Source organism: Schistocerca americana, chromosome 2 (assembly GCF_021461395.2).
Source record: "Schistocerca americana isolate TAMUIC-IGC-003095 chromosome 2, iqSchAmer2.1, whole genome shotgun sequence".
NCBI lineage: Eukaryota > Metazoa > Arthropoda > Insecta > Orthoptera > Acrididae > Schistocerca > Schistocerca americana.
Genome location: NC_060120.1, coordinates 318,417,590 through 318,434,596, shown reverse-complemented (window position 1 = coordinate 318,434,596; position 17,007 = coordinate 318,417,590). Strand labels below are relative to the sequence as shown.

General features: G+C 44.2%; 1 protein-coding gene across 1 annotated transcript in view; it reads right to left on the bottom strand.

Annotated features, from left to right (window-relative positions):
• Positions 1 to 7,176: 7,176 nt before the first annotated feature.
• Positions 7,177 to 17,007, bottom strand: part of LOC124593988 (protein bowel-like) — a 295,269-nt gene continuing 285,438 nt past the window's right edge. Inside the window, exon 4 of the mRNA XM_047132340.1 lies at positions 7,177 to 7,279. Within this exon, the coding sequence (XP_046988296.1) occupies positions 7,177 to 7,279 (103 nt within the window). The remainder of the gene's footprint in view (positions 7,280 to 17,007) is intronic.

The following is a 17,007-nucleotide window of genomic DNA, read 5'->3' as shown; positions in this document are numbered from 1 at the left end:
ACCGCAGCGTTTTGGCTTCTTGGTTCAAATGGCTCTGAGCACTATGGGACTTAACTTCTGAGGTCATCAGTCCCCTAGAACTTAGATCTACTTAAAATTAACTAACCTAAGGACATCACACAAGCCGGCCGGAGTGGCCGAGCGGTTCCAGGCGCTACAGTCTGGGACCACGCGACCGCTACGGTAGCAGGTTCGAATCCTGCATCGGATATGGATGTGTGTGATTTCCTTAGGTTAGTTAGGTTTAAGTAGTCCTAAGTTCTAGGGGACTGACAACCTCAGAAGTTAAGTCCCATAGTGCTCAAACCCATTTGAACCATTTTTGACATCACACACATCCATACCCGAGTCAGCATTCGAACCTGTGACCGAAGCGGTCGCGCGGTTACAGACTGTAGCGCCCAGAGCCGGCGTTTTGGCTTCTGTTACGGTGTACTTTCTGCCGCGTCAGTTTTCGATGTTGCTTAGGAAATCACATTCCACAATCACGGACTATGATAAAAATTTAAGCATAGAAAAATGGGCACTTAATGGAAAAGTTTACACTTCAGAAGAATCTTACTAAATAGGACAATATTTCATAACGAAGGCAGCGGCGGCTAATAACCACATATTCACCATTAGAACGGAAACGGGACTTTTGTGGACTTTGCTGCCGCAGCGTTTTGACTTCTGTTACGGTGTACTTTCTGCCGCGTCAGTTTTCGATGTTGCTTACGAAATGCACTGTGTAATTAGGATTTCATATTAACACAACCCCATCGCTGTAAGGACGATACATATTCTCCCTTTTTGACCACACGTAGCACGAATATACCCAAGATATAGCATCGTCTCGCGCGAATATTACACTGATCATGAGAAATAAAGCTTTCCTATGGAAGATTTAAGTGAATTATCACTCCAAAGAACTTTTTTTTAATTATATGCTTACTTCATACATAACAGCCTTTCACCATTTCCTCTTACGAGTAGAAGCGACAATCTTTACAGAGTTTTCAAATATTAGTATGGTTCATCCCATGGTATAATACTTTAAGAGCTACGAGCAGTTGTTCATCTCACACATTGTAAACACATCTCTTCTGCTGTAAGCCCTTTACTTTCCATATTTTGGCAGGTTGGCACTACGGACCAAAATAAACAAAACTGTCCAGTAAACAATGGGTCTAAAATGCATACATTAAGGGCTATTAGCACTTATTCACCTTCGTTACTGTGAAACGACATCTCATCTACAAAACAAGTTCTCATAGCTCTTGAAGTGTGCATTTTAGGACAAATGTGCACTGGACATTGTTCTCTTCTTTTGGTCCGTAGGACCTCCTCTAAGAAAATATAGAAATCAAATAGCTTTCAGTACAAGAGATGTGCTTCATAGTATCGAAGATGAACAAATGTTCATAACACTTAAGGTATGCATTTTAGTGCCCAGGTTTATTATACTTTCTTTCTTGTTTTGGTATAAGCAGCCTGTCCTCAAACTTGTAAAGCGAAAAAAGAGGGAGGTAAGGACGAATGTTGTAAGTATCTTAAATACTTGTATAGTTCAACGTAAAAGTTCTTCAGAACTCCTGTTCTGCCACCAAGCTATTTTATTAACACCATCTCTGACAAAAATCATTACAGTTTTGACATACTGATATAATCAATATCCTTGTGAGAGTAATTTCTTTCGAACTGTTGAGTAGTTTACATCTTATTGCCACATTCGTTATTATACTGCTTAAGGGGAGGTTTACTATCTTTTGGTTCAAAAAATAGATCTTTTAAATTGAATTTTTGGATCAATAAAAGTGTTTAGAATCCACCCCTGAAACGGTTTTTCCGAATACGGAACGGAAATGTTTGTTATTCGCAGTTGAACAAAGCAATGCACCTGCCTGAAATCGGCCTTCTTCACGCACCAGTTTTTTTCTTTCGGAGGACGACTTATTGTACCGGTGCTTGGGAGAAAACACACAAAATTAAAATGAAAGTTTGAACGCATGTGTTTGGAAGTTAGCCCCCAAGCATTTGCATTCTGGTGAGAAAAGTGTGGAGACTCCGACTTTCCTGGCAGTGAGCAGCTTCAACGAAGGGTATTCAGCAATTCTGAAGACCATGACAACGATGGACGTCACCCTGGGACTCTATTCGACGGAGTTCGCCAAGCATTCGGACGACCACCGGATTCAAGCGGCCGAAAACCGCTTTTCAAATGGTTCAAATGGCTCTGAGCACTATGGAACTTAACTGCTGTGGTCATCAGTCCCCTAGAACTTAGAACTACTTAAACCTAACTAACCTAAGGACATCACACACATCCATTCCCGAAGCAGGATTCGAACCTGCGACCGTAGCAGTCGCGCGGTTCCGGACTGAGCGCCTAGAACAGCGAGACCACCACGGCCGGCAACCGCTTGTCACCGGCCGTACGAGCGGCTCTGAAGCACCGCAGGATGGCCCAGATCGAGCAAAACGTTCTCTATGAAGAAGGACTAGTTAATGGACCCGGAATAGCAGATTGAACGTACGTTGCATAATATTTCATTTATATGTAGTCAAAAGTTCAAACGAGTTTTTCTCGAAATGACTTTTTTTATCGCGCGGTTTGGTAACTTCAAATCTATTGAACCGATTGGCATGACTCTTTGTTTCTGACGAAGCTAACTATATTGTCTCGGAGTTGTACCACTTTTATTCCGATCCATCAATTATAAATATTTTTACTTGGCCAACGAAGTCCAAAAATCGATGAGAAAAACCGTGTTTTTTTTCAAATGGCGGCCATTTTGTTTCCTATGGTCCAAATAACTAAAGCGAGGTACAGCTCCTAAAGAATCTTAAATACGTCGCTAACGTCAACTCAATTTTGATTTCAGACGAGCCAGCTGTCCTGTGACATACCGCGCGTGGAGGTCTACATCGGAATTTTGTTTCGTTCCGACGGCTTTGGTCTTCCGACATTCCTGGTCAAAAAAATTCCAGTTTGTAAAGGAAATATCAATAAACATTTTGAACAAATTTGACATTGATATCTTTAACACATCCCGAGAAAAACATTCTCAAAGAACATGCTTTCTTCGGGCCAAAGATAGTAAACCTCCCCTTAAGCATAACTTTCAAGTATTTACGCAAGACGGAAAAAGTCAGTCAGCCTTCTCGTTTGTGGCAGACTCTGGGGTGAAGAACAGAAATATAAGATCGAATCATTACGTACCTGTTACGTTCAATGCAGCACACTCCACAGCCTTCACCTCCTTTCAGCAGCAGCGTTCACACCTGTCTCATATTTAGAATAAACAAATACTCGTATCCGTCTAGGCAGATCATGACTACATAAATCAAAGATACTTTTAATCAAATTAATAAACAACTAATGACAATGCATTTCATCACTGGCCATCTTCAGGCTTATTCCGTCAGTCAAGTCAAGCCAATTGTTAGCCATTTTTTAAGTGGCCTTTTGACACTTAATATCACCATGAAGTTGTACTTACGGCTACGTGTTCCATACATGGTGTTTTCCGTTTCCCTCTTATAGTTTCGGTTAGTTCAGTGCGAAAACCCAAGTCACTGATCAATAGTATGGGCAACCTCGATCGTGTTTATGTCAGTATTTCGACTACTCATCTACTGATCCAAGAACTGAATACAATACTCAACGTTATTTTTTCATATTGGATCTTGTGAACTCCGCGGCCGTTAATGATAGTTGGTGAATGGCCCAGCCAGACACAAATAGTTTTCAAATGTTTTATTTTAGTGCCATAACCAGTTTCGGGTTACCATGCTCATCCTCACATGGCTAATACTTTTCGTTTCACAGATGATTTGATCAACAGCATTTCGTCTGCTCCACAATACGTTCCAGTAGATGGCGATTTGTTTCGTTGTCGTCCATGTGGTTTTCCAGCTCGATGTAAATGTTCTTTAATTCCACACATCAAAAAATGGCTCTCAGCACTATGGGACTTAACATCTGAGGTCATCAGTCCCCTAGAACTTAGAACTACTTAAACCTAACTAACCTAAGAACAGCACACACATCCATGCCCGAGGCAGGATTCGAACCTGCGACCGTAGCAGTCGCGCGGTCCCACACATCACCATGTTCATTCAAGAACATATACATCGAGCCAGAAAACACTTGGACCACAACAAAACAAATCGCCATCTATTCGACCGTATTGTAGAGCAGACGACATGCATCTGAGGATTAGCATGGTAGCCTGAAAAGTATTTGTGGCTGGTTGCGTCTTTCGCCAACTACAATACTTACTCGACTAACAGTCGAATAGCGCACTGATGTGGTAGCAGGACTTTGGAACAATGTGAAGTCGTTTCATGTAGTGATGAATAATTGTCTGCCGCGTCGTTTCCAGATGGAAGCATGTGAATTGGTAATGAGTGGTAAATGGTAGTCACAAGCTTGATTACTATCTTGAGTCTGAAGGAGATTTAGTAAGGCTCACTCTCGTGGAGATGGCTTCGGACTCTTCGTGTCTCATAACAATATCACCAAAGTGGGTTAGAAGGATATTCAGAACACCTGTCTATTGTGTACCAACGAAAAGTTCCGAGTACATAAATTGTGTGTACATTGTAAAATCATTCACCCAACCCCATCGTTTGCAGGCAAATGGGTTTGCTAAGGAGCTCTTGTTCTTCATAGGCTAGTCTGGTCAATATACTCATTTTGGTCAGACTCAGTATTTGCGATGTGTTTTGGAAGATGGACGTCGTGGCAGACAACAAATAATAACATCGGACCCCTCTTTTCATTAGGAATCAATGTCCAGTGTGAAACGGTTGCGGTTCTCGCAGACTTCAAGAAGAATTAAAGAATCGCAATTCCAAAGAAGCCACATGGTGTAAATGTTACCGAGCTGTCAGCCCAATATTTCATGGTCGCAAATTCTGAGCGATTTACTTACAGAAGAATCGAAAGATTGGTAGCAACCTACTTGGAGGAATATCAAACTGGGATTCGGAAAAATGTAGGGAAGCGATAGACAATACTGCCCCTACGACATATTCTAAAAGAGGGATTGCAAACTATATTTGTGGAATTCGTAGCTTTGAAAAGACCTTTTAACAATGTTGACTGGAATATACTCTTCGACATTGGAGCTTACGTCAATATTTTCAGCGCTCTTCGAAATTCTGGACGTAGCAAGGACAAAATACAAGGAGCGAAGTATTATCTGAACTAGTATAGAAATAAGAGAGCTGTTATAAGAGTCGAAGGACATGAAATGGAGGCTGTCATTAAGAAGGGAGTGAGATGGGTCGGTAGATTATTCAATCTGCAAACTGAGCAAGTAGTACGCGAAACCAATTAATCATTTGGAAGGGAATTTTGAGATGGGTCGGTAGATTATTCAATCTGCAAACTGAGAAAGTAGTACGTGAAACCAATTAATCATTTGGAAGGGAATTTAAAGTTCAGCGACAAGATACAAAAACTTTACGGGCTGCCGATAACGTTTTCATTCCGTCAGAGATGACGAAGGTAGATCAGTTGAAAGAAACAGATCGTTTCTTGAAAATATGTTATAAGATGATCACCAATAAAAGGGCAAACAGATTAATGGAGTTTAGTGGAATTAAATCAGATGAAAATTATGGAATTAGATTAGGAAATAAGGCACTAAAAATAGTGAACGAGTTTTGCTAGATGGAAGGCAAAGTAGCTGACGATGGCCGTAACAGGGAGGATATATTGAATATAAACTTAAATATTAGAAAGTCTTTTCTCAAGGTATTTATTTGGAGCGTAGCCTTGTCAGTAAGTGAAAAATGGACGATAAACAGTGCAGACAAGAAGAGAACAGAAGCTTCTGAAATGATATGCATCAGGAGAATGCTGATTTTTAGGTGGGTAGATAAGCTATCTAATGGGTACTGAATCGAATCCATGGGAATATAAATTTATGGCACACTTGACTAAAAAAGGGGTTAGGTTAACAGCATACATTCTGAGGCAGCACGTAATAGCTTAGCTGCAGAGGGAACCGTAATGGGTACAGATCGTAGAGGGGGACCAAGATTTGACTACAGTGATCAGGCTCAAGTGGCTGCATTTTCCAACAGTTTTGCAGATGTGAAGGAATTATGCACAGGGTAGACAAGCGTGGAGAGCTTTATCAAACCAGTCTTCGGACCGAAAACAACTACGACGACGACAACAACAATAAACGGCCAATCATTATTTTCCGAGTCTGTACCATGTCGTTGCGCTGCGCCAAGTTCTATCAGACTTCAGCAACTGTTTACAGTGGACTAACAGTTTATTACAAACCTGCACCGAAGTATCTCGTTTACGAAGTCTGAGGAAAAAGGAGTCAGGCTGGAGTAACAAATTTGCAAACTTAACCCACATCCAGTTAGCCTACTTCGGAGCAGGACCCGTTTGAGGCCAGACATGTTTGCGTTCGTTCTTTCCACTGCTCAAAAAAATTATGAATCTTTTCGTGAGGCAGCAGAGGAACATTTTGCCATCCCGCGGATCGCAGAATAATTCTCTCGTCCACTGCCATTGAACTGATTTAGATTAAACACATCACAATGCAAGACACAGTTCAAGGTCGAGAAACATCGATTGATTTCACTGCTACGCTACGAAAAATAGTTCTTAAGCTCGTAGTTCTTCTGTATGGTATCTATCAGCAAAACTCATGAATCACAGTCATCCAGTGTACCTTCTTGAAAGTTTGTAGAACAAGTCAGTTCACATAGACAGTGAACAGCTTCTCTCTCAGGTCAATTATTGGTATATTTTAAACGAACGACACAATTTATTCAACAATATTTTATTACCAAGAGATTACATCATATGTAATTAAAATTTAGAAATCGGCTAAACGAAATTTACATAACTGATTAAACTGAATATATGTACACACTTCACGAAAGAAGCATAGAATTTTTTTGTTTGTTTTAGAAAAAACTTTCCTCCTCCAGAAAATGGCAAAGATCTTCTTACTGTTACAGACGATGATAACCATCAGATCATCCCGCAACCACTTCAGAATAGGAATTTCTTTGTTTCATCTTAGTTGTCTTTGGTGCTCGTGGGTCATTTGTACATTAACAGCAACACATTTCATTAGTACATTTGGTACGATTTTACATTTTATTCTGCTTATCGAACACCAAATTCAAGCTTCTACATATTCTGTTCCCTTGACATTAGCCCCAAGTAAGAGATGAGTATCCAGCAAGCACAGCTACTATATACACTTCTGCTCCCGTCGTATTTGTCCATCCAAGTAACTCTGGAACTACCACACCACTAAGGTAACAGTAAACCTATAAACAAAACAACAAATTAAGGAACTACCAACACAAATAAGCTGTACAAACGTCATAAAACGGTGAAATAAATATTAAATTGAGCTTCATTTCTTCGATGCCGTTGCGAAGTTCGTTGCACTGAAGGCCACTCCCAAAATCACTTCGAAAACACCCACTTCACTATTTACATAACGTTTTCTGTTCTACTTCAACACTTCCTCGCACTTAATATGTGGAAGAGCTTCTTTGGAACTGGGATGGATTTGAATTCGTAGTTTACATGGTGCAGGGGGGTCCACTCTCGCTAGAAAGAGTAAATAAAGAAATCATGTTGACGAATGTGAGTGTATTGCAGTCAGACAAGTGCGCTGCACAACACAAACAACTCTATGGGTAGACAAGTTTCCTATATGGCAAACGCATGCGAAACATTCCACTGGGATGAAAGATGGTAGAAAGAGAGGGAGAGGAGAAACACACAGGAGGCGAAACAAGCGCATTTTTTCCTCTCACTTCATTCGGGCAAATATCTTCATGTCACAAAGCACAAACAGTCGTAAACAGCTGCACTTTTCAAAAACCACCTTGTAGTCCAATTAATTTTGGAGTAATATATGTGAATGGATTGAAGAAGCAGAAGCACCTCTCCTTTAGCACTTCAGGGGACTAATTACTATATTCATATACGTATGTCTATCTTCTCCTTGTTCCATTCTCCGGCCAACATGATAACTTCCATAAAGTATAACGACCTCTCAGACTCCAACGTGTGAAATAAGAACGTGTGTTAATATAATGCTTCAGTTCTTCCGCCAACAGGCTAAGGCAAAACCTTCTAAACACTTCACAAACTGAATCGTTCACAAAGCTACGCCTCTGTTACATCAAGTTCGAAGGGACGTCCACAGCAGGCAGTTCTTTATAGCCGAGACAACCGTAGATTTACGATTAGAAACCTATCTGCAACACGAGATTGCCTTCTATTCCACCACTATGTGAAAGATAAATCTAACACAATTCACAAGCAACAGCTAACGTCGCTCTGGAAACATTGTCTTCAATCAAACAGCACGCGATGTTGTCAAGCTCGAATTTTGTACAAAGTGCTCCAACAATGGTTTCTGGAACAGTAACACGACGACATTCTGAAGGAAAATACCTGCTGATGGAACGACCACAAAATATTTCGGTCATTACATTAGAAAGGAAACATCAGTAATTCCGGGATCAGTTGTTTTGCCGACAGTATCTGGTGCACCGTGTTTCCATTGTTGCTGAGTGTAACCAGGTGACAGTTCTAAACACACGCTAGCAGGGAACGTCCGGCCCGGCCCGCTGTTCTGTCAGAGGAAGCCGTATTTGAGATCAGACAGGGGGACAGCGCGTCGGGGGCGGCGGCAGGGGGCGGCGAGCCGCGTCAGCGCCGCATGATCTCCTCGATGCTGAAGCCGTGCATCTTGCTGGTGGACGGCCTATGCTGCGGAGGCCGGAGCGGCGGAGGCGGTTGCGGGGGTTCCGTCTTGGAAGTGGAGGGCTGCGACTGCGGCGGCGGCGGCGCCGGAGGTGGAACGGTCGGAGGAGGCGGCGTCTCTCTGGGGGCGGCGGACGGCGTCTCTCTAGGCGGCGGCGGTGGGGGTGGCGGGGGCGGAGCTGGCAGTGGCGCCGAAGGCCTCGGCGGCTGCTGCGGTGGAGGAGGCGAGATGTCTGGCGGTTCTGGCGGCCGCCGTCGGAACAGCAGCGACTCGGGGGCGGACGCGGCGGCGGGGGCGGCGCTGCTGCCGCTGGTGACGGTGGCGCTCGGGGGCGGTGGTGGCGGCGGGTGCAGGTCCCGCCGGATGTGCAGCTGCGGCCGGTGCCACGAGGGCCGCATCGTGTAGCCGCTACCCTCCTGCAAAGGCGGATAAGGAGCGACATCAGTATTCAACTGTTGCACTACGGGGCGTGGCTCCAACAGGAAACCACATATTACTTACGTAGATCATATTTTTACATTTACGGGTTTCCTAATCGGTAAGGTAACTTTCTAACAAGGGAACCTCCCCATCGCATCCCCCTCAGATTTAGTTATAAGTTGGCACAGTGGATAGGCCTTGAAAAACTGAACTCAGATCAATCGAGAAAACAGGAAGAAGTTGTGTGGAACTATGAAAAAATAAGCAAAATATACAAATTGAGTAGTCCATGCGCAACATAGGCAACATCAAGGAGAGTATGAGCTCAGGAGCGTCGTGGTCCGTGGTTAGCGTGACCAGCTGCGGAACGAGAGGTCCTTGGTTCAAGTCTCCCCACGAGTGAAAAGTTTATTTTCTTTATTTTCCTGAAGTTATGATCTGTCCGTTCGTTCATTGACGTCTCTGTTCACTGTAATAATTTTAGTGTCTGTGTTTTGCGACCGCAGCGCAAAACCCTGCGATTAGTAGACGAAAGGACGTGCCTCTGTAATGGGAACCGAAAGCATTTGATCGCAAGGTCATAAGTCAACCGATTCCTCCACAGGAAAACACGTCTGATATATTATGTACGACACTGGTGACGGCATGTGCGTCACATGACAGGAATATGTTGTCGACCCACCTAACTTATACACTTGGCGAATGGGTAAAAAGATTCTTCTACCTTGCCAGATTTAGGTTTTGTTGTGGATGTGATAATCACTCCCAAAAAAGTGATGAAAACATAAGAGTTTGTCACATAAACTGCAACAAATGAATGCAACAGCTTCACAGTCGCACAGTTTTCCCTGTCCTCTGTCAAAACATATGTTTTTAACGTTTTCAAATTGTTCCGTGTGTAGACCGTCAAATCCTGCGTATGTCCAAGCAAATCTGAACATGTCCTGAAATTTTGGAGAGCGAAGTTGATTATGTGTGAGTGCCTGAACTTAGATAATGGTCTGAAAATTAAAATTTTCATTCGATTCAAATGGCTCTGAGCACTATGCGACTTAACTTCTGAGGTCATCAGTCGCCTAGAACTTAGAACTAATTAAACCTAACTAACCTAAGGACATCACACACATCCATGCCCGAGGCAGGATTCGAACCTGCGACCGTAGCGGTCACGCGGTTCCAGACTGAAGCGCCTTTAACCGCACGGCCACACCGGCCGGCTTTTCATTCGAGGGCAGACTTGAACCAAGGACCTCTCATTCCGCAGCTGCTCACGCTAACCACGGGACCACGACGGTCCGAAGCTCAGATTATCCTTGATGTTGCCTATTTTGCGCATGGACTACTCAGTTTGTATATTTTGCTTTTTTTTTTCATAGTTCCACACAACTTCTTCCTGTTTTCTCGATTGATCTGTGTTCAGTTTTTCAAGGCCTATCCACTATGCCAACCTATAACTAAATCTGAGGGATGGTGCGATGGGGAGGTTCCCTTGTAAGAAGCATGAGAACTAGGCATCTCGAGAATGGCGAGGAATTCTAGAAACTACAAGCTATATTTAACACAGGACACTTTTCAGCAGCTTGCAGGAGACCTTGAAAACATGGACGGTCTTCTAGTCAGTAAACATACCCATTCACAATCGGACAGTATGTACTGTCAACAAAAAACCTAAATAGCGACGGTGTCGTGGTTATGTGATCACGGTGTTGGACTGCGAAGAGGGAGATCCTCATGCCTCATATATTTTTTTTTTCACAAAACTATAAATTGTCCGTCCAGTCAATGACGTGTCTGTTCGCTGTATTCAAATTTGTGTCTGTGTCGTGGTGTAACGTCCGTTTGCAACAGCGAAGTGTAAGGAAGGGACCTCCAGATGTGTGTATGTATTTGTTCTACACAAGTACCACATGTTATGACACCTGCTGTCCGTTTGGGAAGTTATGACTCTTGAATTACTTTGTTGTAACCAAGTACACATCCATTTAATTGTTGTTTTCATTCGTGTGCGATATCCACGAGGCAGGTCTTCTACTCTCACTGTTCGTCACATTTACTTGCGACAGTAATACACTGAAAAGCCAAACAAAGTGGTACACGTGCCTAATATCGTGTAGGGCTCCCAGAACCACGCAGAAGTACCGCAACACGACGTGGCAAGGACTCGACTAATGTCGAGGAAACACATCATGACTCCTGCAGGTCTCTCCATAAATTCGAAATAATATGAGATGCTGGAGATCTCCTCTGAGCAGCACATTGCAATGCATCCCAGATATGCTCCCAGATATGCCTGGGGAGTTTTCTGTTGAGCGGAAGTGTTTAAACTCAGAAGAGTGTTCCTGGAGCCGCTCTGTAGCAATTCTGGACGTGTGGGGTGTCGCATTGTCCTGCTGGAATTGCCCAAGTCCGCACAATGGACGTGAATTCATGCATGTGATCAGACAGCATGCTTATGTAGTTGTCACCTGTCAGAATCGTATCTAGACGTTTCAGGGGTCCCATATCGCTCCAGCTGCACACGCCCCACCCATTACAGGGCCTCCACCAGGTTGAACAGTCCCCTGCTGACATGGGGGTCCACGGATTCATGTGGTTGCCTCCATACCCGTACACGTCCATTGGCTCGATGCAACTTGAAACGAGACTCGTCCGACAAGGAAACACGTTGCCAGACATCAAAGGTCCAATGCCGGTGTTGACGGTCCTAGGCGAGGCGTAAAGCTTTGTGTCGTGCAGTCATCAAGGGTACACGGGTGGGCCTTCGCCTACGAAAGCCCATATCGATGATGTTTCGTTGAATGGTTCGCACGCCCACACTTGTTGTCGACCCCGCATTGAAATCTGCAGAATTTGCAGAAGGGATGCACTTCTATCACGTTTAACGATTCTCTCCAGTCGCTGTTGGTCCCGTTCTTGCAGGATCTTTTTCCGGCCGCAGCAGTGTTGGAGATTTGATGTCTTAGCGGATTCCTAATATTCACGGTACACTGGTGAAATAGACGTACGGAAAAATCCCCACTTCATCGCTACATCGAAGATGCTGTGTCCCATCGCTCGTGCGCCGACCATAACACCGTGTTCAGACTCAAATCTTGATAACCTGCCATTGTAGCAGCAGTAACCGATCTAAGAACTGCGCCGGACACTTGTTGTCTCACATAAGCGTATTCTATCTCTTTACACATCTCTGTATGCCCATACCAGTTGTTCTGATGCTTCAGTATATTTTCTTACCGCATGACTTATATTTTTTTACCCAATGAATAGTATGAAATTCATACTATATGAATTACCGGACAAGAAGTTCATAATTTTGTGAAAAAAATGGCGAGACGGAGAGTGAACACGGATCTCCCGCTTTGAAGCCTAAAACCATGACCACACAACCACTACGCCGCTGTTCTTGCAACACCCTCGATGTTTTACATCTTGAGCTGTTTCTATTTTCCTTCTTTTCTCGCAAATCGCTAGATCTTCCTGTTTTCATGCTTGATCTGTGATCGGTTTTCGATGGGCTATCCACTGGGCCATTTTACTATCAAATCTGAGGGTGTGCTATGGGGAGCTTCCCTTGTAAGTAAGGCAAGACAGAAAGGGAAACGACCCTCCACTTAGAAAACACTTACAGAAAGACTGACTTCCCCAACGCATGTAGAATCGACTGAAAAGAACTGCCCTCTTTACATACTCATATAGCCAACAGTACAGACAACACTCAGTTAGTCTACATTAATACAGGGTGAACATTAATAAAACCGACATATACATGGACGGACGCCTGACTGGAAACGTAGGAAAAAAGGTCTTTTGAACACGAGTCCGAAAATGCACCGTTGTCACGGTAGATGGCAGTGATGAATGAATGTTCCACTGACCACGTGCCGTGTGTTCCTTGTGCGCTGCAAGCTGTGTGATGGATTCAGCGGATTTAAGCAGCAGAACTGTCCGGTATTCAGGTCGGGAACAACCCGAGATGGCGTTTTTGTACGGCCAAGCAGATGGAAACGGCCGAGAGGAAGCAAGCTATACTAAAACAAGTATCTCCACCGACACCAACAACATCATACAACATTTCAGCCCCTTTTGGGGCACTTGTGTGATCATGGGTCCTTTCAGACAGACGAACGTGCTGGGAGGCGGCGGGATGTGCGTACACCAGATCTGGAGGACCGGGTTCTACAGGATATTGAGACGAACCCTGGTACAAGCTCCATCCAAGTGGCCCGCCAAATGGTGTAAGTCAAAGTACGATTAAGTGTATCCTGCATGACAACCGCTACTATCCCTATCACTTGCAACCCCATGGAAGCCGCTTTGAATATCCGTTGTGACGTGGATGCGATACAGCCCTGTACTGTGTCGTCGTTGCACGCACACAGTCCATTTTCGGACACATGTTCACAGGAACTTTCGTCCTCCATTTCCAGTCAGGAATCCGTTCCTCCGGTTTGTCGGTTTCATTAATGTTCACCAAGTATTAGCGAGTGCGGCGGCTCTATGACATATGTTTCTGTGCGGATAGAATTTGCGATTAGAAGGTGTAATGGACGAGAGTCGCTACAATGCAGCGTGTGAGAAGATGAGAATTTGGGTCGGATGGGAGACGTGTCCGGATGGCTGGGGCGGTTAAGCCAAGCGTTCTAGAGATTTGGAACATCCTGGTTTGAGTCCTTGTCCGGCACAAATTTCCACTTTCGCCATTGCAATACCGCAATGCCCTATGTGGCTGGGAGTAATGGTTTTCCACCTACCCTTTTCCTTTTAGTCCCTCCTAGTTTATTTCAGAAAATGAAGTACAGGCCGCGTCATCCTGTGTGTTGTCTGCTCTATTGGACATGACTGACTGGACAGAAAACACTCAGTTACATAAACTTTACATATCTGTGAATAACCGTATTGTATTGTATATTAACCGGGGACCTAGATATGACGGAGAGGCTCTGACCCCGCCGCAGCCGCAGTGGTCCACCCCACAATGACTACCGGAGTCCTCGACCGGCACAAATTTCCACCCCTCCGCCACCCCACACGAACCATTCGGGTTTGGCCCCCGGTGAATTCACCCCCCCCCCCTCCCCCACCCCCCTGGGAACGTCCCACATCAGACGAATGTAATCCCTATTTTTGCGTGGTAGAGTAATAGTTGTGTACACGTACGTGAAGAATGTGTTTGCGCAGCAATCGCCGACATAGTGTAGCTGTGGCGGAACAAGGGGAAGCAGCCCTTATTCGCCGAGGGAGATGGCAAACCGCCTAAAAACCATCCATAGACTGGCCGGCTCTCCGGACCTCGACACAAGTCAGCCGGGCGGATTCGTACCGGGGACCACGCGCTCCTTCCCACTTCGGCAAGCCGTGCCTTAGACCGCTCGGCTAACCAGGCGGGCCGAATAACCCTAACTCAACTGTCCTTAAAGACAGAAATAATTTCATTGAGGGACAAAGTGCTAAGTTCATTTATTTGTAGAGGAAACCTGTCAGCAGCTGTTTCTATAGAACCTAAAGTTCTATGATTTCCCTTCCGATCAACTTTCCTTATTTTGTTCCAAGAACTGGAATTTCTTACGATTTTCGTAACAATTCCTTTGGGGGAATATGAAGATCTCGATGTCAGAATATTCAAGAAATCAATTTAGTCACTCGTATAAAGCTTAAAGGCAACGGTAGGGAGCTTAGAGTGTAACGTCCCGTCGCAACGATCCCATCAGAGACGTACTATGAGTTGCGGTTAGGAAACGATAGCGTGTGAAATCAATCAACAATCCCAGCGTTAGGATGGTGTGGATGATCAGACAGGGATTTGGACCGCTGTCTTTCCGAAATAGAGCCCAGTGTCTTTCCACTGCCAACTTGCGCGGTTGGAGGCTTGAAGATCAGGACGCCATTCATTACCACACAGAAAATGAGTTCTGTTGCTGTATCCAGAACAGGGTTGCGTTAACTATACAAGACGAGTTAAAACTGTATGGTGGGCCAGAATTCGTACCGGAGCACTGCATTTCGCAGGCAGTAGACTACGCCCAATTCCTCCATTCGACATACCTCACAGACACACAGCCTGAACTTGTCACAAGTTTCTCTCCTTACTTTTAATTACTGCAAAGCTTCTCCCACAGTGCTGCGAGACTAGCACCTCAGAGATAAAATGGATTTAAATTGTCGAAGACAATCTACCACCGGTTATTAGGGAACACTAAAACAGGATTTGTATAATGATACACACGTGTATGGCTTAGGCGATAATTTGCAGCCGTGAACACGGAATAGTTTCTCCTTCAAAGTAACTCTCATTATACCCGAGCTTCGCTATTCCCTGTGGAGGCGTCGGGAAGAACTGGCGTTGACTGGCGGTAATTATACGTCGTGGCGAAGTGATTTTAAGTCACAGGCCAAGACACTTGCCATTGGTCCAGGCCTGCGATTATTGTCTTCCTACTGCAGCTCTGAAGGCAATTTGTTGCGGACAGAACGACTGCTGCTGCTGCTGCTGCTGCCGTTAAAACTTTAGGACAGTACGTGGCGCAATGACTGCGAAATAAAACGTCTCCTTTTTATTTTTGTTTGTTTGGTTTATTTATATGGTTATGTGGGATCGCATGAACCAAAGTAACTTGGTCAAAGAATAAGTCAGTACATGCCGTAGTTTACAGAGAGCAGTTCAAAAAATTTATAAACGAAAGAATTAATAAAACACGAACAAAATGTGAGAGCATATACGGTAAAATAACACAGTACATACAGAGGTTCTGAATTATTCCGAGTACAGTATAAAAGGAGTGTGCCACAAGCAAACTTGTCAAATCAGATTTGAAGACTTGGGGCTTATCAGTCAAGTTCTTCCCGTTCTGCTGTAAGTCTACTGAAAATAAAAAGTGCTGGATAGGCACACCACTGCTTACTAAAGTGCTAATCATTTTTCCCTCTAGTGATATTTGAATACAATATTGCAGTTTGCCTCTAAATGAGTCAACATTCTCATCAGCAAATCCCACGATGGCGTTTACGTAGAGAGATGGCAGCATTAGAATTCCGCGACACCTAAACGACGGCCTACATGACGTCAGAGATCACATTCAGCACAGTGCTCCAGACGTAACATTCCAGGAATTTTTTCTTTAATATCTGACAAAAGTGGAGTATTTTCTTGAAGAAATATTTCTGCATCTAGCCGTCCGGACTGGCCGTGCGGTTCTAGACGCTACAGTCTGGAGCCGAGCGACCGCTACGGTCGCAGGTTCGAATCCTGCCTCGGGCATGGATGTGTGTGATGTCCTTATGTTAGTTAGGTTTAATTAGTTCTAAGTTCTAGGCTACTGATGACCTCAGAAGTTAGGTCGCATAGTGCTCAGAGCCAAGCCATTTCTGCATCTATTCCAATGTCTGATACCTACCTTGTCTCAATTGTACTTTGTAATCTTTTTTCATGGATGACAGAATTATTTCAGTTTGTCTACTTACTTATTTACTTATTTATTTATATCCCATTATATGGAACATTTGCCGCCGGCCGGGGTGGCCGAGCGGTTCTAGGCGCTTCAGTGTGGAACCGCGCGACCACTACGATCGCAGGTTTGAATCCTGCCTCGGGCATGGATGTGTGTGACGTCCTTAGGTTAGTTAGGTTTAAGTATTTCTAAGTTCTAGGCGACTGATGACCTCCGCTGTTAAATCCCATAGTGCTCAGGGCCATTTGAACCTTTTTTTTTTTTTTTTGGAACATTTGCCGTCCAGCAGGGTTCATGTCTGGCGAACATGCTGGCCACTCTAATCGAGCGAAGTTGTTATCATGAAGGACAATCAAAATGGTTCAAATGGCTCTGAGCACTATGGGACT